Source organism: Ursus arctos, unplaced genomic scaffold (genome assembly GCF_023065955.2).
Source record: "Ursus arctos isolate Adak ecotype North America unplaced genomic scaffold, UrsArc2.0 scaffold_10, whole genome shotgun sequence".
Classification (NCBI taxonomy): Eukaryota; Metazoa; Chordata; class Mammalia; order Carnivora; family Ursidae; genus Ursus; species Ursus arctos.
This window is the reverse complement of record NW_026622764.1, coordinates 774,232-798,346: the sequence shown is the minus strand read 5'-3', so window position 1 is coordinate 798,346 and position 24,115 is coordinate 774,232. Positions and strand designations below refer to the sequence as shown.

Genomic DNA, 24,115 nt, shown 5'->3' with positions numbered 1-24,115 from the left:
GCACAGTGTGAATTTGGACCTCCCCCCTCTGTCAGCCACTTGCCTGCCCTGTGCTGATGCCCTTCACCACACTGCCCGTCCCCTAGGCACCCGCTGCCGCCTCAACAAAGTCCTGCCTGACCTGATCGGAGTTGTCCCTCATCTCGTCCACGGGCTCTTCCTGGGCTCCTCTCCCATTCCCTTTAAACCCAAGTTCTTTAAAAAGTGGCTTGCTTTTGCAGTTTCTTTATTATCATTCCCTCTGACCTGAGGCTGGACCTGGTCTTCCTAAGGTGTTGGTGACCCCTGGTTACCAGATCCCATGGATACTTTTTATCTTTATTTTGTATTACCCGACCTCTGTGCAGTTCTGGACGCTCCTTGAAAATCTCCCCTTCCTCAGTGCCACTGTCCCCCTTGCTCCTCTTCCCTGTCTGGCCTCTGCTCCCATACACGTTGTCCTAGACACCCACATGGGTGTGCAGCCTGCTGACTCCATGCAGCGGGTGGCCTTTGTTGAAAGCAACGATGAGGACGCTGTACTGAGGATGACACGAACGGCATGGCTGCTAGTCTATGCCAAGCTCTGTTCTAAGAGGTCCGGCCCCTGCCTGCTTGCTTGCCGAGTCTGTGGTACGGCTCTGGAGGGATAACCGTTTCCTCCGTTTTACAGATGGAGAAACTGGGGCAGAGAGTTCCCATAATTTGCTGTTCCCAGGTTATTGGGCTACCTAGTCTGAACTGTTAGTTCATAAACATAGTTTATAACTAACCATGTCACGGAAACTAGAAACACCACTTAGAGCGTTGACGATACTGGCCTCAGACCATGGCAGCAGGCAGGAAAGCTACGTCTGGTAGGGCCAGACTCATGGTGCAGGTGCGCAAGAAACACCCCAGACAGGAGGCAGCGGGAGGGCGAGCCTCATCCTATGCCTGAGCTTTGCAGAATGAGCAGGAGTGCTGAGGTAGATGCGGCAGAAAGAGGTGGTGTTAGAGGAAAGGAAGCCTGTATGGACACAGGAGCTGCCCCAGGTGAGCTGTGCGTGAGGGACGCAGGGACGGGAGGCCTACGGGGCGTTCTGATCGCTGACGGGGGGAGCGGGATTGAGGTTCGAGAAAGCAGCGTCTCACAGCAGCAGAGCAAGTGGAGCAGAGTGGACAGTGAATGCTTCATACGCCCCGCATGGGCCACCTGCCTAGCCCGGGGTGGAAGGGCTTTACAGGCAGAAGGCCATATGTGTTACCGCATTTACAGTTAAGGAAGAACAGGCAGGGACCCAGAGGCACTGCGAGCAAGGGGTGGGGCCCGGATTCAGACCCAGGTGGCCGGCTGAGCCTGCATGGCTGACCCCGGCACTCGACTGCTGCAGCTTGGACGTGCTCAGAACACCCAGGCCTGCAGCTCCAACAGGGAACAGGAAAGGCCTCCTGTGGTATGTGTTGTAGGAGGAGAGCGTTCACACAGATGGGGCTCCCCAGAACCCGTGCCCCCTGCCCACTACTTGCCGCAACAGGTGCTCGCCTCAGCTGCCCGTGAGGAGACCTGGCCGGGCCCAGGAGCTGAGTTTTGTCTGCCTACTTAGTGCTTGGCACATAAGGGACTCGTGGAGGTGTTTGAACAGAGCACAAAACCTGTTATCCCACGGTTTCTGTGCACAATGACCGACGACGGCTGGATTTCCTCTGGAGTTCCCCAGGCAACAAGCTGAAAGAGGATGATGGACTTTTAAAGTCACATTTCATGTTTTATTCACCAATGGAAAGGACCGGATAGAGGAGAGGACCCAGTTCCGGGGAGGAAGAGTTGGATGACATGCTCTGGAGAGGGACCAGAGATGGAAAAGGGAAGGACAGAGAGGCTGGGTGGGTGGAAATTCCTCAATCCTGCCCCAGGAAGAAGGATGTGAGCCACGGTGTTTGCAAGGTCGATGTACTTTTCAGTGACAAGCCTGACCCACCCCAGGAAACAGCCTTGCTAAGAAAGAAAATACAAGGCATACTAGGCTGGCCCCAAATGGAAAACACAGCAAAAGCATACTTGACACATGGATTTAGAGAGTTAGCAGATCAACAGTTTTGGGATGAAAGTCACAGTGTAGTTTGTAGCTTTACCTAGAACTTCTAAGAAGTGAAACTAAAATATAGTTTTGTTTTTATTGTTTGTACAGGGATATGGGATTGGAACTTTTTAGAAACCATATCATTAGTGATAAAATGGTTCAGAGTAAAAGTATTGATGGAATTCTGTTATTAATTGAACGAGAGAGAAACGGCGAAGCAGTGGATCGCAGTTTATTGAGAAGTCTGCTGAGTATGCTGTCTGACCTTCAGGTAATGCCTCCCTGCCTAACTACTTACACTGAAACAGGTGGAAGGATGAAAGATGGCAGGGCAAAAGACAAAATCATTAAAGTGTTTGTTGAGTATGTGCGAGGGGAGTGACTCTCAGGCTAGTCCTACACCACAAGCCACAAAGGAGAGAGCCCTTAAGACACAAACCCAGCGCTCCAGGGAAAGGATGAGGGCCTGCGGCACGCACAGAGGAGAGAGCGTCAGGTGGCCTGGGCTGCCAGGGTCCCTGAGCCCCAGGCCAGCCCCGCTGCCCTGCCGCAGCCTCTGGAGGCAGTGTGTTGGGACAGGTCACCGCACCTGGGCTCCCTGGACGTCTCCGGTGTATCAGCACTTCCTAAGGTAGGTTTCTTTACTGTAGGTGGTTGATAACTTTGTTCATTTTTTAGGTATATAAAGATTCATTTGAACTGAAATTTTTGGAAGAAACCAATTGTTTATATGCTGCAGAAGGCCAGAGATTAATGCAAGAAAGAGAGGTGAGACAAGGAAGTACTTCTGAATCGTCTTTTTTTTTTATAGATGTGCATCTAAGTGTAATTTCTAAAAATTTGTCATTCCGTGTAAACATTTTATTAGAAATCTTCTGAAAGCCACAATCTAGCTAAAATTCTCAGTAATGAGCTTCATTCTTATTACAGTAAAGGTTTCATTTCTTTCTTTTGACTTAGAAAGTTTATTTCCATCCCCTTGCCCCAAGGAAAAAAGCCAGTAAAGTAGCTTCTGAAATGTGTAAAGTAACTCAAGTTGAAGCAGGAGAATAAAGGTAAATCTGAAATAGTAAAGATAAGTCAGACACACCCCACATCTTCCCTTTGTATGAGACATCGAAAAAATTATCCAGAAAACCACATAAAAAACCATGAAATAGTGATATGAACCCAAAATCTTGGTAACCAGTTTTTCAAAAGTATGAGAGAAGGGGCTGAAGGAGGCCCTCTGGACCCTCCCCCAGATGTCACTTGTCATTGCATGATCAGACCGACTGTTGGTTCTTCATCCTGGCTTTGGAGAGGGAGTTTTACGCCCCATGCCCAGCCCTGCTCCACCACTGGTTCAGAACACCAACAACCCGTGTCATGGGGCCTTTCCTGTGCCGTGTGGTGACAGCAGGAATGCCCTTTGCCCCTGGAAACGTGAAGTGAATTTTGAGATCTTCTGCAACCGGGCTCTTTGGTGTCCTTGAGTGAACACGCGGTCTTTTGATGAGCTTTTGCTGACCCTGCTCTCCGTGGGCCAGGGGATGCGTTAGGCCTGCACCCTCTGCCCCAGGTGCTGCTGCTCACCTGCCCATAGGGCCTTGGTGATGGGAGGGACCCGTGGCATTGTCCCTGAGCTCCACTGTGAGCAGGGCACTGACGTGCTGCCCCGTCTCATTCTAGACGTCCACTTTACTGTCCAGAATCAAGTTTAAGGAAAATTTCTTACACACATCCCACCTTTCCCCCAATACGCTTCCCACTTGACCGCTTTTACTCTCCCTCACTCATCTGGGTTAATATTTGGCTTGAATATATATATATATTCTTTAATTTTTATAAGGACAACAGTGTTTCAGTTTCTTGGGTAACACTAAGAATCTTTGTTACTTAAAAAAAAGAAAAAAGAATCTTTGTTACTGACTTGTTTAAATGTTGTATTTGGAAGGTTCCAGAATATCTTAACCATGTAAGTAAGCGTTTAGAGGAAGAAGGAGACCGAGTAATCACGTATCTAGACCACAGCACACAGTGAGTACTATTCATTTACTTGGTTCTTGCAATGTGACCACAGTGAGCCCTTCTGGCTGGCATTCAGTACTGTCTGCGAGTATTTTTGTTGTTAGCACATTTTGGTTATGTTACTTGTGATCATTTAGCACTTGTGAGTTAGAACAAGTTACACCTCAGGCTGAGGTGCTTTTCATCTTTGAATTTAGAGGTAGTGATTCTATTTACATCAATGGGGTATCATCGAATATTGGAAAATTTGGGTTGTAAACTTTGTTAGACATTGAAGATAGCTATAATTTTTATTTATGCTAAGTCACATTATTTTCTCTTTTTATCTAATTTTTTTCTCTCTAAACCTGAGGTTGAAAAGTAGCTAGGGAAAAGTAAAAAGGGAAAAATTGTGTGAATGTCTGTTTCTCACTGTGCACATAATCTTTATTCAAGTGAGGAAAGGTAAGAACAGAAACTGGATAGAAAAGACACTGAGGGACGCCTGGGGGGCTCAGTCGGTGACGCGTCTGCCTTCAGCTCAGGTCATGATCTCAGGGTCCTGGGATTGATCCCCGCATTGGGCTCCCCACTCTGCGGGGAGTCTGCTTCTCCCTCTGCCCTTCCCCCCACTCGTTCTCTCCCCCAAATAAATAAAATCTTAATGAAAAGAAAAAGAAAGGAAGAAAAAGAAAAAAAGGAAAGACACTGAAGGATAAAAACGTGTGAAACTTGTTACTTGCCAGGAGCAGGCGGATGAAAGAAAGGGGCAGAGTTTTGGCACTTTGAGAATACAAGAAATAGAGGGTCATGAGAGGAAGGATGCCTTTAGACATTTGAGGGCCCTGTGGGGAGCGCAGGATGTGCAGAGAGTGACAGTCGTGCTGAAGCCGGGACAGCCTTATTCGAAGTGCTGTGGGGACGCAGACCTTTAGCTGGGGAGCATGAGGAACACAGGGGCTAGAGACCGGCAGCAGTGAATACAGGGGCTGGGAGAGAATGTGACAGATGGTATAAGATTGCACCAGTAGGTCAAGTCAAGGATGGATAGAAGTGTTGAGTATCTGCTACATTTTTTCCGTTAGTGACATTTTCCGCATAGCACGAAGTTGAGGAACAGGCTGAGCCGGCTAGTGTACTGATGAGGGAGCTCCGTGTATGGTAGGTCCTACAGCAGAGCGGGGGAGCTGCGAGCACGGGCTCAGGACGGAGGAGGGGCAGGGTACTGGGGCCGCGTGGACGCTCTCCTTTATGACCCACAGACACTGGGCACGGCGGTCCTTTTCTATTTGTATATGCTGATGTATTTGTGTATGTAGGCTCTATTTTAAACCCCTCCCTCCCAATTTTAAAAAATACATTGCTTCAAAGAGTATATGTAAATTATTTAAGCAAAGGAGCTCTACGTGGTTCACCTCCAGGCTCAGGCATGGGTGGGTAGAAGGAGCACTGACTGCGGTGGCTTCTGCCATGCTGGGGATTCAACTATCACAAAATAAAAAGTCGTTGTTAAGGAAAGAAGAGGGAGGGGCGGCTGGGTGGCTCAGTCATTAAGCCTCTGCCTTCAGCTCAGGTCATGATGCCAGCGTCCTGCGATCGAGCCCTGCGTTGGGCTCCCTACTGGGTGGGAACCCTGCTTCTCCCTCTCCCACTCCCCTTGCTTGTGTTTCCTCTCTTGCTATCTCTCTCTGTCAAATAAATAAATAAAAATATTTATTAAAAACAAAAAGGAAAGAAGAGGGAGACTGAGGATAAATAAGCCACAGCAGCCTTAGGGCTGGGCTCAGAGTGCCCCTTCCAGCCCCACCTGCCCTCAGTGTGAGCACAGTGGATGGATGGCAGTCCAGATGGACAGTGTGCTTGAGAGCAGCAGGGCGTCGCTTCCTGCTGCACCTTGTGACCCACAGCACGGTCACTTGGCAGGCCCTGCCCCAGGGACAGCTTCTATGTGCCCCCAGGACTCTTGCCCCTCGGTGTGGGAAGGGCCCGCTGTCCTATTGGTTGGCAGGAATTCTCGCACCACAAAATCCGTGAGTTGTCACCATGGATTATGAGATCAGTCTTTGGGCACCTGGGTGCTAAGGCTGTGAGTTCCCCAGGACTGTACCTCTGGGCACGAGGACTCTGTAGGAGCTGCCTTCAGCTCGGGAGCTGTCACAGCACCCAGGCTGGGGTAGGCATTGCATGGACAGTTGGGGTGGAAACCGGGATAGGGTTTCTCACCCTGCAGAACCAGTCTAGCGATTCTACGAACATAGGAGAAGCTGCTCAGCGTAGTCCATCATCAGGGAGACACAAGTCAAAACCACAGCGTAGTTCCAGTTCACACCCACCAGAATGGCTTTAGATGAGAGAAGGCACAGTATGAAGCCTTGACGAGGACGTGGAGGAATTGGAACACTCGTGCCCCGCCGATAGCAGTGTAAACTGGGCAGCTGCTGGGGAAGACAGTGTGGTAGGTCCTCGGAGCGTGCTATGGAGTTACGGGGTTTTCCGACGTTAATTCTACTACTAAATATGTAGATAAAAACATACGTTCACCCAAAACTTGTATGCAGGTATTCATGGCGGCATCCGTCATCACAGTCTAGGGTAGAAACCACCTGCTGCCAGCTGATTATGTGTTGGTGACGCTGTTTACAGCAAGAGCAGGTGCACTGCTGGCCCTCCCTGCTGTCCGCCTCGGACCTTTGACCTCTACCCCCAAATCCCATGGCTCTTCTCCCCCTCTTGGAGGCAGACTGGGAAGGTGCTGGCTGGCCCCTCGCCCCTCACTCTGCTACTCAGTAGGCCCCATCTCTGACCTCTGACCTCTTGCGGAGTGGGGGGCTGGGGGGTTGGAGAAAGAAAATCTGCCGTGCCTCTGTCTAGAGTCACTGTGGGGTTTAAAATACTCTGTTGGAAAGTTCTTTATGAAGCAAAGCCTCAGGAGGATGCCCAAAATTAATAATCCTGGGGGGTGCCTGGGTGGCACAGCGGTTAAGCGTCTGCCTTCGGCTCAGGGCGTGATCCCAACGTTATGGGATCGAGCCCCACATCAGGCTCCTCCGCTGGAAGCCTGCTTCTTCCTCTCCCACTCTCCCTGTTTGTGTTCCCTCTCTCGCTGGCTGTCTCTATCTCTGTCAAATAAATAAATAAAATCTTTAAAAAAAAAATTAATAATCCTGGGACAAAAGCACATGTTCTGATCTTTGAAAAACAACTAAAACTAAAGGAACTGTGGATGATACACCCAGGAAGAGTAGTTTTGCGTGTCCCTGTGCGTGTGGCAGCCACATTTATGGAAGTTCCAGATTCTCAAACATTCTGTTCTGTGTGACACTCCTGCAGCGTGAGCCTCACATAGGAGCTTTGATAAGTAGGATTTTTGACAAATGGTCATGGGATGGGACAGGTCTGTCCAAGTTGAGGGCGACGGGGCCTGGAGTGGAGCACGCCACGCAGTGGAAGACAGGAGAGCTAAGGTGCCTTGCACTCAAAGGGCAAAGTCTCCTTTCAGAAACTGCCAGCCAAGCTGGGGGTGCAGGGAGCTTGTCTGTGTGTGTGTGTGCTGGTCTCCTTTTCCCAGGACCCCTGGTCTCTTTTTGTTGTTCGGTAGATAATTTTTAGAAAGATTTCAGAGGCTGCTCAGACAGCAGGGAGATTGTTCTTGGTCGGAGGGAAGTGGCTGTTGCGGAGTCCGCTGGTCTCTGATTGACTCCACACGATGTCCACAGACTGGAAACTCTGTTCCTTTACAGCTGACCAGAGTCTCTCCTTTTACGTCATCTGACACGTTGTCTTTCGCCTCATGTAGGAAACCCCTGATTGCTTGTGTGGAGAAGCAGCTATTAGGAGAACATTTAACAGCAATTCTGCACAAAGGTAGGTTTTCCTAAGTCAGTTAGACCAAATGACAGTCCTTAATATATTAAGAAAGCAAGGGAGACATTGTTCATAACAACCTGAAGGACATTTTTTTATTATAATATGGCAATCACTAAAAATCAGTAAGAATAATGAACATGTTAGCCCTCGGGGAAATGAGTTCAGAGAAATAGTGAACGGCCTCTGGTAGAAATCCCGTGGAACGCTCTCTTGGCCGAAGCCGCCGAGAGACCCTCCCAAGCACAGACAGCTTGTGGCTGGGTCCTTGCACGGCGCCGGTCCTCCTTCACTGGGTCTGTGCTCACGGGCCCTGGCCCACGCAGAGCACCTCGGGCGTAGGCTGCTTGGACAGGCCCTTAGATTGTCGTGGGGCTTCCTCCCCACCCCCTCCACACAGATGAAAGCCAGCTGGGTGCCCAGTGGCTGGGGACTTAAGCCAGAGTGCACTCTTCCATCCTGAGTCTCCTGGAAAGGAGCGTATGCAACACATGGCTCGTGGTGCTCCCTGGGGAGGAGTGACTCAAGCAACCGTGCACTGCTGCTTGTATGGCTGCGAAGGAAATTCCTTCAGTCTGCTCTCCTTGTTAATTTCTGCCTCTCAAAGTGTGTTTCCTTCCCTGGAAGTTAGAGTGAGCACAGTCCTGCCTTTTATAACACGTTTGTACTTGGTGTTTCCTTTTATAATTCTCGAGTATTTAATGTTACCATTTAAAAGTCATGTTGGAGCTACAGGATCTAGTTCAAGATATTGGAGACCTTAAAGCTTAATCATGGGAAGGCCCAGAATTATAAACATAAGTTAGAAATTATAAGAAAAATAATCGGCTGAAAGTTGAGACATGAAATGTGTGGCATCCACATTTGCGGCTGTGACCGACCCACTCTCTGAGCAATGAACTCGATCAGAGGTAACGTGGGGCTGTGAGGCGCCGGGGCCGATCGGGGAGCACTGGTCGGGCCGCTGTGTTGGTGAGACCAGGGCTTCCGTGACCCGAGGAATTAAGGAACACACCTGCCTGCGTGCTCAGAGAGTGACCCTGCCTGGCAGGGTCTGTCTCCGACTCTGGACACCAACTTGCCCCATAGAAATAAGCAGTAGTTCCTACATTTGTAAGTGTTATGTTCCGTTGACTCGCTGCTGTGATGTGCTTACGTGTGCCGTGTGGTCTCAGGGCTGGAGCACCTGCTGGACGAGAACAGAGTGCCCGACCTCACTCAGATGTACCAGCTGTTCAGCCGCGTGAAGGGCGGCCAGCAGGTCCTGTTGCAGCACTGGAGTGACTACATCAAGGTGTGCGGGGCCATCTGGGCGGGTGACATCCCGTGCCCGGGGGGCATCTTCTGGGCTCAGTTCCAACCACTGTCTTCACAGAGTCGCCATTTTTGTGAATCTGCTTTTTAAACATCCCTTACCTTTGCTTATGAGAATTACTACACATTTTGTTGTATCTATTTGGTGTGTATGCTGCTTCATTTCCTAGCCATCCAGGACTGCTACTTTCACAATACTTGGACGTTTCTTGGCACGTTGGCGTGTGTGATTATGAGAAGGCGGCAGGAGGGCTCTTGTGCTGGAGTGCTCAGCGCCTGACCATGGCGATGGGTGCACAAGGCTGCCCCCTGGGATAAGCCCAGAGAACAGTGCACACACGGGGTTGGGGGGGAACAGGTGAAACTGAGGCAGCCTGGAGAAGGTGGGTCCAGGGTATCAGTGCCCATACCCCAGCTGTGGTGCTGCTCTGTCATTCTGCCAAATGTTAGCATCGGGGGGAGCTCAGCAAAGTGTACAGGGGATCTCTTGCTCTCCACCGCACGTGAATCTCTAGTCGTCAGAAGAAAAAGTTCAGTTCAACAGAAGGAAAAATGGGAAGCTTGCGTGCTGCTTTATGAAACAGTCAGTCCTAAACTTGCACATCTGTGTGCACGTGGAACACTCACGCGCACATGTGCCACACACACCGCCCCCCGGGACGTTGTGTGCGGCAGCCGTGGGGCTGAGAGTCCTAGCTGACCCCTGCTGATCTGCAGGAGGGCTTCATGTCACGCACAGTCTGGTGGGGGCTGAGGGTGTTGCTGATGAGTAGCCCTCCAGGAAGCAGGAATGTGCACCAAACACCGGAGGAGCCCCTGCACAAGCGTCAGTCTGGGTAGTACAGGTCCGTTCCTGAGTGTCCATCAAGGCCAAGCAGTCACACTGTGATGCAACGCAGTGTGTGGATATCGCAGGAGCTGACCCTTGGCAGTGTGTGTGTGTTATTTTTAAATGTAGTCAGTGCAGAGAGGTACAGAGTAGGAAGTCCCAGCTCTGCTGGTCATAGGGTGCTCTCTCCAGAGGGCATCTGTACCTTTTCACCAGTACTCTGCCCCCCTTACATATATGACACCTATGTATATGTGTATATGCTACTAGGGCCATTTTCCCAAAACATATATATTATTTCTATTAAAAGACAAAATTTGACTGAGTACGTTTTGAAGAACTTTTTGGCTGTATTCGTGATTTGTGAACCGGGCAGTGTACCATCCACCAGACAGAAAGGAGCTCCAGGGACAGTGTGATACAGGATACTTATAGGCCGGAGGGGGCGGGACAGGAAGTTCTTCTAGCAAAGAGCGGTTAGTGTGGCAAGGTCACCTTCCTTAGGGGACAGCAGGGATCTGTCTGGCAGAGGACCTTCCTGGTGCTGGCAAGCGTGCTGATTGAGTGCTCCAGGACTCCATTCCTTGGAGGGACAGGCAGTACATCCCCGTCTGCTGGTGTGGGGCTGAGCACAGGGACTGCATCTGGGGCCTGCCGTCTCTTGCCTTGTAAACACATCAAGTAGGAGTTATACTCAGCACGGTTTATATCCCCTGGGAGTGCATACCCTCAGGCAGCCATTACTGTCACATACAGATTTTTAGCGATGTTGGTCAGGGTGTTTGCATTAAAAATACAGGCTAACAGCTGGCCTGTTGATGGTTAGCAGGGGGGAGAAAGAGCAGTACAATCAAGAAGTCCAAGTGGGTGTGTTGGGTTAGTGGGAACTTCTGCTTGTGGAATTCCTATGTAAAGGGTTTTTTTAAAACAGTGGACCCTAATAAATTAGTGCTTCCAGAAGCAGAATTGTAACCCTGAAGCTTTAATTGTATATTCACGTAATTTTTTGAATGTGGGCTGAATCTGTGAAACTTGGAACTATTTAGTATTGAACACCAACAGTAATTAAGTTATGTAGAAATATCATGGTTGAGAGCAGGAGAAAATGTGTGGTGCTGTGGCCTGTGGATGAGTTGGTGTGGGTGTGTGTATTCTTGCAGACTTTTGGGACAACGATTGTGATCAATCCTGAAAAAGACAAAGATATGGTACAGGACCTGTTGGACTTTAAGGACCGGGTGGACCATGTGATCGAAGTGTGTTTCCAGAGGAACGAGAAGTTCGTCAACCTGATGAAGGAGTCCTTTGAGACGTTCATCAACAAGAGGCCAAACAAGCCCGCAGAGCTGATAGGTAGAGAAACAGACTTCGTACAGTTTTTAATACGGGAACATAAGGCAGAACTCAGGCAAATGTGTTTTGCCCAAAATGTTGACGCTCCTCTTGGGGAGGGTGGGGAAGGATTTGTATTACACCTTATTAGGACACACGTTTTTTTTTTAAAGATGTTTGTATATATTATGTATGTATATAAGCACATGGCATTTTTATAAGGGTGAACGTAGTAGTAATTTTGTAAAGACGAAGCTTGACGTCACAGAAGCAAGAGACAAAAATTTATTCGTGTGTGCATTTCCTACACTAGCAGCTCCAGAGCTGTATTTGGTAAAAATCAGCCCTGGTTCTGTCTTGATTACAGTAAGTAATTTGTGCTCAGAAACTGGATGAAGAGGATTTGTTCTACACGAATGTCTCTGGGTTGTGAGGATGACTTGATTGATCTCTAGAGGACGTTTAGCATGAAGATATTACTCAGTCCCTGCCTTTACATCCTCTCATCAGTACCAAAATAGGATAAAACTGGATGAGGTCTTAAAAGATAACATGGTTTCAGAGGAAACCGTTTTTAAATGATCACTTTATCCAATTATGTTGTCATGATACCAAAATATATTTCAGGATTCATAGCCTCTCGCTACTCAGCGTAAGCTTTTAGGCAAAGGGCAAGGAAAGAAATAGTAAATACAGTGACTCAACGTTGGGCTTACTGATTGTCGTTGAGGATATGTGACAGGAACGTGGGGTTCGTCATGCAGCTCTCTACTTCTGTGTGTGTTCAGAAGAGTTCATAATAAAAAATTGTGAAGGAAAAAGCGAATAAAACAGCAACAAGAGGGGCCCCTGGCTGGCTCAGGGGGTGGAGCATGCACCTTCTGCCCCTTGGGGTTGTGGGTTCGAGTGCCACATTGAACATAGAGATTACTTAAAAAAATAAACTCTTAAAAAAATAAAAAAGCAACAAAAGGAACTCACAAGGCTGTTTAGTTTGGGCTTTGTACCACTTTATGGATTGTGGTTTCTCCAAAGATGGATGTTTAACTCCTGGGGTTTGGGCTTCTGGAAGCCACGGCTGATCCGTGTGGTCTCAGCAGCAAGGCCGAGTGGCTTGCTCTTCTCCCTGAGTTCAGGGGTGCCACATCTCAAAGACGGGCCATTCCAGTTTCTGGAGCAGTAGTACGTTATATGAAACCCAGGCATGTGACTCAAGTATTTATTCTCATGTGATTTGAAAATATTTATCTTAGAAAATCAGATTACCTGCCTTTTGTCACATAATAATGTCATTTTGGAAAGGTTCCAGAGTGTTGCCATCTGCTTTTGCTTGTAGAAATTGAAGATGTTCTTTTTTTCTATTTAGAAAATGTATCATATAACAAATACTCTTCAGATAATTTAAACTCTTAATCTCACAGCAAAGCACGTTGATTCAAAATTGAGAGCGGGTAATAAAGAAGCAACAGACGAAGAGCTGGAGAGGATTCTTGACAAGGTCATGATAATATTCCGGTTCATTCACGGTGAGACACAGTCTGCGCTGCTCCTGTTCACACTGAGCGTGGAGAACAGGTTACCCTCGTGCACACCTCTGTATTTGGGCCCTGTCCTTTCTTGAGGAAGCTTGACTGAGACAGTTCCACCTCGCTGCTAACACAGGAAGTAGAGGGATGGCCGCCCTCTGATGGCGTCGCAACCCGCTCTTGGGGCGATGGCCGAGGAGGCTCCCGCGCGAGCGGCTTGCAACAGAGCGGGCACTTAGACCGTCCACAGCCGCAGGGAAGAGTTGTGTCTTAACAGTGTGATGTCTTATATGTCGTTCTCATTTGGTTATAAATAGGGAAAGATGTCTTTGAAGCGTTTTATAAAAAAGATTTGGCAAAAAGACTCCTTGTTGGGAAAAGCGCCTCAGTGGATGCTGAGAAATCGATGTTGTCAAAACTAAAGCATGGTGAGCATGCGGGCCCCGGGGTCTGCCCTTCCTCTGTGCTGGGCTCTGTCCGCCGTGGTGCTCACGCCCTCTCTTGTGTCCCAGAGTGCGGTGCCGCTTTCACCAGCAAGCTGGAAGGCATGTTCAAGGACATGGAGCTCTCCAAGGACATCATGGTCCAGTTCAAGCAGGCAAGCCGTGTTTTTGTTCAAGTAAAACGGCTGTATGTAAGCAGTCTCACTCTACGTTATGTCAAGCCCTCGGCCCTAAAAATGACCCTCCTCGCGTCCCACACATTTGAGTAACTGAAATTCAAAATGAAAAAGAAAAATAATCCCTAAAAATGTGTAGCAGAAATTTGATTTAACTAAGTGTAATAGTGCGCTGCGCTGGTAGCGTTCCCTTCGAAGGGGGGAAGATACCCCCAATGACTTTGGGACGCGTCGCGTGGCTTCAGGGGATGTGTTCTCAGGACCAAGTGCAAACGTGTTGAACTGTAGTTACCTTTGTATGAACTAGTTGTTTTTGATGATACTCTACAATACTTATTTTATCTTGTTTTTTTTTGTTTTTAGTATATGCAGAATCAAAGTGACCCGGGCTCTATAGACCTAACAGTGAATATACTTACGATGGGATACTGGCCAACATACACGCCTATGGAAGTGCATTTAACTCCAGAAGTAAGTGTTCGGAAGAGCATTATAGATCAGCGTAGACTCCTTACACGCTTCCCATGTGCAGACGTGTCACAAAATACTTAATTGAGAGGGTTTTTTAAATCACCCTGTCCTTGTAGTCTCTGGAAAGCAGTGTTGCTCCGTGACTGCCTGTGTCCCTGTCTGGCTCCTTCTGACTCCCCTGCACCCCCCCCCAAGTCCCCTGGGTGACTGTTGAGGCGGCAGCGGCACAGGTGCTGGGAGGCACGACTTGCTGGCTGTCATTCCGTCCCAGTGTGCACACGGTGGGTCTCATGGGCGCCACTGCTCAGGGCTTCATAGGTCAGCCACAGCTTCAGGCCTGCTGGGGATTTGCAGATTCGAGAGAGGACACTGGGCTCGGGAACTTAAAGTCAGCCCCAGCACCATTAATTATAATACCCAGTGACGGGGAAGAGGGCTGCTTCCGGTGTGGCACCAGGAAGTAGAAACGGCAGGGACGAGGGCCTTCTAGAAAGGGCCCAGAAAGGCGTGGAGTGCAGGGACTGGGAGCCCAGGGTGGAAACAGTTCCTCTGGGGGCTGCTTGTTCTGTTTCCAAGACCATGTCTTTCAGGACTTTCTTCTGTTTCTGACCCCGCTGGTTGCCTTTGTCGTTTTATTCTTATTGTTTGTTTGTTTTTAACTTATTGTTGAAGTACAGTTGACCTCCCATATTACACATTGTCTTCTGTTTTTCCTCTGCCTCTACTCTGCACACTGACGTTCCCAGAGCCCTTCAGCTCCCTTCTCAGCCCACACAGGCCCTCAGACTCCAGCCTGTGGGTCCCTGGGCCTGAGTGCACACGGACGGACGTCCCAGGCTCAGCACCCCAGATTGTGCTCATCCCCTCCTCCCTGCCGGAGTCCCCATGCTGTGGGGAGCGCGTCTGCTGTCTACAGATGCGGAGGCTCTGTCCTAAGCGGCCTGCAGGGCTCCACGCCCCCACCCCCAGTTCCCACCTTCTCCGGGGCCTCTGTGTGTCCCTCAGCAAGGTGGAGCCTCCTGCAGAAAACCATCCCTCGCCTCCGCCCGCGCTCAGCAGGCCGGGGAGGTCACTGCTGTGCCTCGTGGGGTGCTGCCGAGTTTGTCTGCTGCTGCTTTCGCCCGCGCTCAGCAGGCCGGGGAGGTCACTGCTGTGCCTCGTGGGGTGCTGCCGAGTTTGTCTGCTGCTGCTTTCCAGGTCGTGGAGACTCTAGGGACTTGGCGAGAATAGTTGGAGCGTCTGCAGAAGCTGATGCCCGTGTCTGCAGCCCGCTGCTGGTGCTGCTGCGCCTCTCTGCGGGATGGGCGGTGTGTTCCTGCCACGTGCGACGCAGTCTCCTAGCCCTGGATACCTTGGCCGGTGCTTCCCCACGCTCATGGTTGAGTCAGGCCCCTGCCAGTGCTGCGGCGATTATCCCATGGGGAGCTCTCTCTGTTTTTGTCCAGACCTGGCCCAGGCCCCACACTGCTCTTAGCCATGGTTGTCTTCGTCCGTCACAGCTACTACGCCACCCTCTTTCTTTCTGGAGTCTCATGCGTTTGAGAACCGCATGCAGTGTTCACGAATTATCTCCATTGGCCATGTGGGATTCAATCCAGGCCACGCTTGTCCAGCCAGAATTGCACACGGGTTTCGCTCAGCACGGCGTCAGGAGGCCCATGCTGTCCGGCAGCCCCTGTCTGTTGGTGGTGGTCCAGGTCATCATTAGGTTAAGGTGTTAGCTGGGTTCTCGACTGGTTAGTATTATTCCTTTTGTAATTTTGAAGTAATCTGTGGGAAGATACTCCTTCTTCCCCATCAGACTCTCCTGCCTGAGTCCACTTTCACCTTCATGAACAGTGGCTTTCTCTGTCTTTATCTGTACGGACTCTTGGTTACTTGCCTCAGTGTCCGTGCTGTCCCACATCCGGCTGGTGGAGCGCCTTACAGGCCCTTTGTCCTTCTACAGGCCCTTACGGGTTTTTTGGTACTCTTTTGTTTTCTAGCAAAAGATCATAGAGGCTTACCATATTGTGCCTTTTTAAAAATATACCTACAATATAAATATAAATAAATCAGTTGTAGGTGGAGCGTACCTACAGTTTACCGCTTGAAGCTGTGCAGTTGTGGGCGCCTTCGTCTAGTTCCTCCCAGACAGAACCCTGCACCCGTTGAGTGCTCCCTCCCGTTCCATCTGCCCAGACCTACACACCCGCTAACCTGCTGTCCCTGGATTTTCTGTTCTGGGTATGAACATAATGGAAACCACACTTTGTGGCCTGTTGTGTCCAACTTCTTGCACTCGGCATCCTGTTTTCAAGGCCCATCTATGCTGCAGCCTGTGTCGTGCTTCCTTCCTTTTTAGGGCTGAGTGATGCTCCGGGGTGCACATAGACCACATTTTGTCCATCTGTCCATCCGTCCTTCCCTGGACACTTGAGTTGCTTCCACCTTCTGGCCGCTGTGAGTGTCACTGCCGTGACAGGAACGTGTAAATACCGGAGTTCCTGCTTTCAGTTCCTTTGGGGTCTCCACCTGGGAGTGGAAGTGCTGGGTCACGTGATAATCCTGTTCGACTGTTGGAGAAACTGCTGGTTTTCCACAGTACCTGCCTCCTTTCCCACCCCCATCGGAGGCACACAGGCCTTCTAGTGTCTCCACGTCCTCATCCACACTTGTTAGTTAGCTGTCTTAGTGGGTGTGACTCAGTGTCTCATCTTGGTTTGATCTGCTTTTCCTGATGAAGAACGGTATCGTTGAACGTCAGTTCATGTGCTCATCGCCGCTGTAGCTCTTTGAAGAACCGTCTGTGCAAGGCCTTTACCCGTTTTGTGAGTGTGGTACCTGTCTTTCTGATGCTAAATTATAAGGGTTCTTCTGTATTCTGGGCACTAGATCCTTATCAGGTATGTGATTTGCAAATATCTTCTCCCATTCTGTGAGATGTCTTTTTACTTTTTTGATAGTGTTCTTTGCACAGAATTTTAGAATTTTGATAAAGTCTGATCTGTTTTCTCTGTTGTTACTTTTTCGTGTCATATCTAAGAACTATTGCCAAATCCAAGGTCATGAAAATTTACCCCTATATTTTCTGCTGAGAGCTTTATAGTCTTAGCTCTCATATTTAGGTCTCCGATCCATTTTGAGCCTGGGGTTGTAATTGGCGCATAGTAATCACCCAGTGTTAGCTGCTGTCCTCTCACTATTCTTACTGCTCCCAGGAATTAATCTCAGGGAAAAAGTTTTTAGGAAGTGTATCACAGTATTAGCTTTTATTGTTTGGGGGTCATACAGTGGTAGATACGTGTTCTGAAAGAGTCACTGCTTTTCAGATAGATACTAAAAGACTTAGAAACAAAATGACAATCGTGTCTGGGATTTGTTCTTGACGATGGGTAACGGGTGCGGGTAATAGTCTGGAAGCGTGAGGACAGGTTTGCCACGCAGATGTGAGGCTGATGGGCATTCTGGCTTGGACGGAGCACGCAGGAACTGACGGGGTGCAGCAGGCAGCAGGAGCGGCGTTCACAAGTTTCTGTAGATGCTGTCAGAGCCAAGAGCAGCTGGAGAAGACCTCCGTGAGGAAGGAGCTCTTAAAGATGAGTGGGCATGGCGTCGGGTTCCCACTGGAAGCCTGAGGGAGGACAGCACGGCGTGCTTGGTCAAGTGGAGGAGGCCCAGGACAGGCCAGCACAGTCAGCGGTTCGGAAGGAAGGGACCGTGGCAAGCCTCGAGAGAGTTTGCTCTTTATGCTAAGAACTTGGAAGCAGCCAAGGGATACTGACAAGGGAATGAGCCGAGTAGCTGGTACGCAGGACCATGGGCTGAGGGTGCCACTGTGTCCAGGGCGGGTGGGAGACCAACCGAGGAAGGCTCAGAAGGAGTGGACGTTGAGACGGAGACACGGAGGGCAGGGGCTGCTGTGTGCAAAACTGTTAGGCAGGGTCATTTCACTAGTTGAAGCCTGAAGCAGCACAGACCATCGGCTGTCCTGGGTCCAGAGTGGTGGGGACGTCCAGGGAGTCGAGCAGAGAGAGGGAGAAGGGGTCATGTGGTGTCCATTAGGAAGAGCAGAGTGCTGGGGTGCGGGAGGCGTGGGCACCCAGACGAGGAGGAGGGGCTCAGGAACTTAAAGTGAGATCACAGCAGTACAGAAGTGGGAGGAAGTCTGGAAGGTGCGAGAAATCTTCGCAGAAAGTAATGATGGAGACAGTGGCCTGTCGTGCCTCCTGTGCATGGGCGCTCGCGGCATCGGACAGCACCCGGCCAGCGGCCATTGCCAGAGCCCCGGAGTGCACGGTCGGAGCACCGAGACCTGACGCCGCGGCTAGGCCTGCGGAGAGCGTCTCTGATCGGGGACGGCCTCGGTGGTGTGGCGGGTACGTGCCACTGGCCGGGGAGCCCGGGGTGCGGTGTGGACGCTGCCCAGCGCAGCCTGTGTGTACGGCAAGTGCCTCGGGTACCACCTCAGGCAGCATCGCAGGCGGGAGGAAAACCCCAGATGGCGCACGTGTTCACAGGTCGTGGAATAATCCAGAAAAACAGTGCTCAAGATACAGAACTGATCTCTCCATTCAGCTGTGAAAAATCGTGAACTCTGTAGACTGAGCAACATGTGGTTCTGTAGATGAACGGTGTTTATTTAGCACAATTAACGTTTGTTGTTTTCCTGTGCTTGGCAGATGGTTAAACTTCAGGAAGTATTTAAGACATTTTATCTCGGAAAGCACAGTGGTCGAAAACTTCAGTGGCAAACTACCTTGGGGCATGCCGTTTTAAAAGCAGAGTTTAAGGAAGTAAGTTCTTTGTTTCACTTTTTTATAAATATGTTACTAGCATTTTTTAAATTGTTGAACTTTGGTGACAAAGGAAAAGATTATTCAGTGTAACTCAGTACTGGCTTTTCTGGGTCAATAAAATTAAATAGTTGAAGGAGTAATATTCCAGTCGATAAAAGTCAATAAGAAATCAATAAAAATAGAAGAGCATTTACGTGGCTGAAAAAAGAGCAAAGGAGTGCTGGCTCGGGCAGCACGCAGACTAGAAGCGGAACGATACACAGAAGGTTAGCCCGACCTCTGCGCAAAGGTGACGCACTTGAAGCGTTCCGTACGTCAGGAAGAGCACAGGTCGTGTAGAGGTACCTCATGAAAGCCAGGCTAAAAAAGTCGAAGTCAATGAAAATATGTTCTACTTCTCTGCCAAAGGGTTACAGACTAATGCAGTAAAATACCACATTTTACCTACAGAACCTTATCAAGGCTAAAACTCGAAGGCACAGCACCTGTCGCCAGTGGGAGAGGGAGCCTGTGAGCTTTAGGGAGGGCGGTTTGGCAGCGCAGCCCCGGCCCCTGACGTCCCAGGCCTCGTCACGGTAGTGCCAGTTCTGAAAATCCATCTTAATGAGACGTTCTCGTAGTCAAGAATAAGCCTGCTGCTAACAAACATATGAAAAAATGTTCAAAATCATTAGCCATCAGGGAAATTCAAATCAAAACCACACTGAGATACCACCTTACGCCAGTTAGAATGGCAAAAATAGACAAGGCAAGAAACAACAATTGTTGGAGAGGATGTGGAAAAAGGGGATCCCTTCTACATTGTTGGTGGGAATGCAAGTTGGTACAGCCACTCTGGAAAACAGTGTGGAGGTCCCTTAAAAAGTTAAAAATTGAGCTCCCCTATGATCCAGCCATTGCACTACTGGGTGTTTACCCCAAAGATACAGACGTAGTGAAGAGAAGGGCCATATGCACCCCAATGTTCATAGCAGCATTGTCCACAATAGCTAAATCGTGGAAGGAGCCGAGATGCCCTTCAACAGATGACTGGATTAAGAAGTTGTGGTCCATATATACAATGGAATATGACTCAGCTATCAGAAAAAACGAATTCTCAACATTTGCTGCAACATGGACGGCACTGGAGGAGATAATGCTAAGTGAAATAAGTCAAGCAGAGAAAGACAACTATCATATGATTTCTCTCATCTATGGGACATAAGAAGTAGGAAGATCGGTAGGGGAAGAAAGGGATAAAGAAAGAGGGGGTAATCAGAGGGGGAATGAAGCATGAGAGACTATGGACTATGAGAAACAAACTGAGGGCTTCAGAGGGGAGGGGGGTGGGGGAATGGGATAGACTGGTGATGGGTAGTAAGGAGGGCACGTATTGCATGGTGCACTGGGTGTTATACGCAACTAATGAATCATCGAGCTTTACATCGGAAACCGGGGATGTACTGTATGGTGACTAACATAATATAATAAAAAATCATTAAAAAAAAAAAAAAAGAATAAACCTGCTGGTTGCAGTGCTAGTGTGAAAAGGGACAAGATACAGGAAAGTGCACGCCATGTATTGATAACAGAAAGAAGCAGGTCACATAACAGCACCTTGGTGTCCGTTTAACTTCAGTTTTATAAATAAAATCTGGTTGGATACACGAGGCAGAAAATTTAGAAAATTTCTGTTTTGCTAGTTCTTTCTAATGCACTGTATCCTATAAATGAGGCAAGCATATATACAATGTGTGTAAATTACACATACCCTTACCTGCCTCTGCACACGTGACCCTCCCCCAGATCCTCTCAGCTTTCCTTCGCACGGAGCTCACTGCGTGCGTGTGTGGACCTCTGCCGTGGGGACTCGGTGAATAAGAGTGGGAGACGGTGTGAGGTCCAAGGCCCAGTTTGCGTGGTTGAGCACATCACAGGCACACACAGGGGGAGGCTAGGCCAAGTTCATGGTCACCTCCGTGTTTGCGCGTTCACTCGGCCTGTTAACCAAGGTGTCGGCTGGATCTTCTGCCAGCGTCTTCGTACGTGTTCTGCCCCCTCCAGCGGCACTCCCACCACCATGAAAAGGACCTCTACAGGCTAAAAATGGGTTGGGGGGGCTGCTGCTGGACATGGGTCAGCAGTATGTGACTTCAAGTAATGATAATCCTCTTGTTCACGATTTACTGAAGAATCTCTTTACTACGTTAAAAAATGCTTCAAGAAAAGAATTTTCAAATGCAATATCGAGTCATTTTATTCTTGTATAATCATTTACTTAATTTTTTCTTGTTTGGTGGCTGATTAATAATTTCCTAGCCCCATACCCCACAAAGTTTGAGAGTGAAAAGAAACCTCTTAAGCTTTTCCAAAGATTATGCAGACAGCTTCACACGTGACACGCCCATTTTCTTTAAGGGAAAGAAGGAGTTCCAGGTGTCCCTCTTCCAGACGCTGGTGCTCCTCATGTTCAATGAAGGGGATGGGTTCAGCTTCGAAGAAATAAAAATGGCCACAGGGATAGGTAAGAGTCCTCCTCTCTGGGTAAATGTGTGGTTTCTGTGTGTCCTTGTTCTTAAAACATGTCGTTGAGGAGAAGATGCAGGCTTGGTCTCTGCCAGCCACACCGAGAGCGTGGCTCCTTTCACTCTTGCCGAGTCTCACTCACTTTGATGGTGGCCGCTGCCTGGTTTTCTCCCCATTCAGAGGACAGCGAACTGCGAAGGACGCTACAGTCCCTGGCGTGTGGCAAAGCACGAGTTCTGGTTAAAAGTCCCAAAGGGAAGGAGGTGGAAGACGGGGACACGTTCACGTTCAACGGGGAGTTCAAGCACAAGTTGTTTCGGATAAAGATCAACCAGATCCAGATGAAGGAAACCGTACGTACAGACTTCCTTGTTTTATCAGCCGGGCACTCGCTGAGGGGCCCTCGGTGCTTAGAGTCCTTTCCGAGCACCCTAATGTGGCGTTGCTTAACTTCGTATTCATGGTGGGAATGAACGTGAGAAAGGAATGCGCGTGAGTGACCATCCCTCTTCACAAAAGTGGAGTGAGAGCCAGCTCTTCTCTGCCGGATTCTCGTCGCGTCGAGAGCTTGTGTCCAAAGCCCAGTCACTTGCCTTCTTACTTCTGTGCAGCGCATTTCAGCCTTGGCCTCACCAGGGTCTGGGCTAGAAGTGCTGAGGGTCGTGGGTGTCACAGACCCACTGACATTGTGGCTGCGGCCTGTGCGGTGGAGCGTCTCTAGCTTTGGTGAGATGCTCAGCTGTCTTGTATCCAGAGCGCATTCTGTACCACTGCCCTCGGGCCCTTCCTGATGCGGAGGCCCTCGTGCCCCTGGGCTGTTGTGCACGGAGGCCAGGAGGGCACTGGCACCCCTGGTCCCACATACGTAAGAGGGTGTCCAGCTGCCTCCGAGCACGTAAATGAGGGGAACGTCCTTGTGAGGCACGAGGTTGCCTCAGACAACACAAGAGCAGCTTCAGCTGATCTCGGGTGGTTTCCCGGCTTCTCTGCTCCCAGCAGTGGATACTGGCCACTTCACTACCAGCAGGAGTTCCGGTGTAGCCCGGCTGGAAGTAAGTTTAGATTATACGAAGAGAAATGCAGAGGACTAGTAAACTATATAAAAGATGTTCATTCTCATCAGGAATTTTTTTAAATTGAAATTAAGATAATATTCTACTTTTCACTATCAATTAGGAAATGTTTGGAAGTTTGATAGTATCCAGAGTTGGCAAGTATGTGAGAAAACAGGTGTTTTCTTTATGTTTTTATTTTTTAAAAGATGCTTTTAGTGGGCAATTTGATATACTTGTTAAAGATTTAAATGCATATATTCTTTGCTCCATCTTTTTTAATATTAGGGATTTCTGGTAGAGTGATTAAAAGGTGTACAGTTTTGGAGTTATAGTTTCAAAGTGGGACTGTCCTCTCTCTCCCCTAGAGGTAACCTCTACTGCCACTTTGATTTGCACTCTCGTAGCTCTTTCCTGTGATGTAAATATATAATCTTTTCTTTCTTCAATGGGATTACTCTGTATATGCCATTTGTGTGTATATCTTGTAACCTGTTCTTATTCTCTATTGTGGGCCTCTTTCCATGTCAGGACTTGGTTTTTCATGGGCACAGAGTAGTTGGCTGTGTGAATGTACGGGAGCTTGGCAGTGCCCTTGTTGAAAGGCATTTAAGTTCCTTCCATCTTTGCTGGAAATAACTTTACGTAAAACATCCTGGCACAGAGATTCCTATATGCTTGTTAGATTGTTTCTTTAGTATAAAATCGTTGCCCATTGGCGCACCTGGGGGCTCGGTCGGTGAAGCGTCTGCCGTCAGCTCAGGTCATGACCTCAGGGGCCCGGGATCAAGTCCCAGATCAGGCTCCCTGCTCAGCGGGGAGTCTGCTTCTCCCTCTCCCTCTGCCCCCCCCCCACTTGTGTTCCCTCTCGCTCGCTCTCTCTAATACATGTCTTTTAAAACCTAAGTAAATAAATAATAAAATTGTTTCCCTGGAGTTACAGGGTCAAAGAATGTGTACTTTTGTTAGTTTGACCACCCTTTGCCAAATGGAAGTCTGACAGATTTTTACCAGATTTCAGCGTCTAGTGTTACAGGGGGGCCAGCCCTCCATCCACCTGCCCTTTGCCCACCCTGTTCTTACAAAAATAGTTCATTGCCATTTTTGCTTGAATTTCTTTGAGCATCTTTATGCCATTTGGTAGCTTATGCAAATTATGTAGTCTTTTCTGATCCTCAATTCTTCGTCTTTTAAAGTAGACATAATACCACCACAGGTCGTGTGAATTAAATAACAGTGTTTACAAACCCTCTTGGCCAAGCACCTGTCAGCACTTTAGAAACGTTGATGACTCTAGTACCAGGAGCCATTTGTGTTTTTGTCTAATTAATTCCTTGTTCAAGTCACTGGCGCACATGCTGGCATATTCTTTCTCTTCTTAGTGCTTGTCCTTTATATATTAAAGAGATTGACCCTTCATCATTTGTGACAGATAATTTTGTGTTTTGAGATTTTTTTTTCCTTTCCCCAACGTGGAAGTTTTTAAGTTCTTAAGTATAGTCTTTTCCTTTATAGTTTCTGACTTCAGGATCGTGCCTAGGAAAAACCTTCCTTTACTCCAACATTTAAAAATAATTACTTGTATTTTTCTAGTAGTTTTTACATTTAAGTTTTTCTTTGAGCAACGTAGAAATTATTTTAATATCAAAAAGCACTCTTTCTATTCTAAAACTGAATTGAAAATACCATTTTCTGACAACTTATTTGAATTGTCACCTTTATTTATTAAATTCACATGTTATGGGTCAATTTCTCAATTCTGTTCTATAAATTCTGTTGATCTGTTCCATAGCC

At 48.6% G+C, this 24,115-nt stretch overlaps 1 protein-coding gene across 2 annotated transcripts in view; it reads left to right on the top strand.

The window, feature by feature from the left end:
- The window catches only part of CUL4A (cullin 4A), a 46,101-nt gene that overhangs the window by 17,154 nt on the left and 4,832 nt on the right, over window positions 1–24,115 (top strand). The window contains exons 6-18 of one of the 2 annotated variants that reach the window (XM_057307029.1): window positions 2,151–2,313; window positions 2,721–2,810; window positions 3,979–4,061; window positions 7,828–7,895; window positions 9,071–9,189; window positions 11,199–11,391; window positions 12,792–12,896; window positions 13,214–13,324; window positions 13,409–13,494; window positions 13,879–13,986; window positions 18,648–18,761; window positions 21,162–21,267; window positions 21,450–21,622. In XM_057307029.1, the coding sequence (XP_057163012.1) occupies window positions 2,151–2,313; window positions 2,721–2,810; window positions 3,979–4,061; window positions 7,828–7,895; window positions 9,071–9,189; window positions 11,199–11,391; window positions 12,792–12,896; window positions 13,214–13,324; window positions 13,409–13,494; window positions 13,879–13,986; window positions 18,648–18,761; window positions 21,162–21,267; window positions 21,450–21,622 (1,519 nt within the window). The remainder of the gene's footprint in view (window positions 1–2,150; window positions 2,314–2,720; window positions 2,811–3,978; window positions 4,062–7,827; window positions 7,896–9,070; window positions 9,190–11,198; window positions 11,392–12,791; window positions 12,897–13,213; window positions 13,325–13,408; window positions 13,495–13,878; window positions 13,987–18,647; window positions 18,762–21,161; window positions 21,268–21,449; window positions 21,623–24,115) is intronic. The other variant, XM_057307032.1, reaches the window with a different exon arrangement.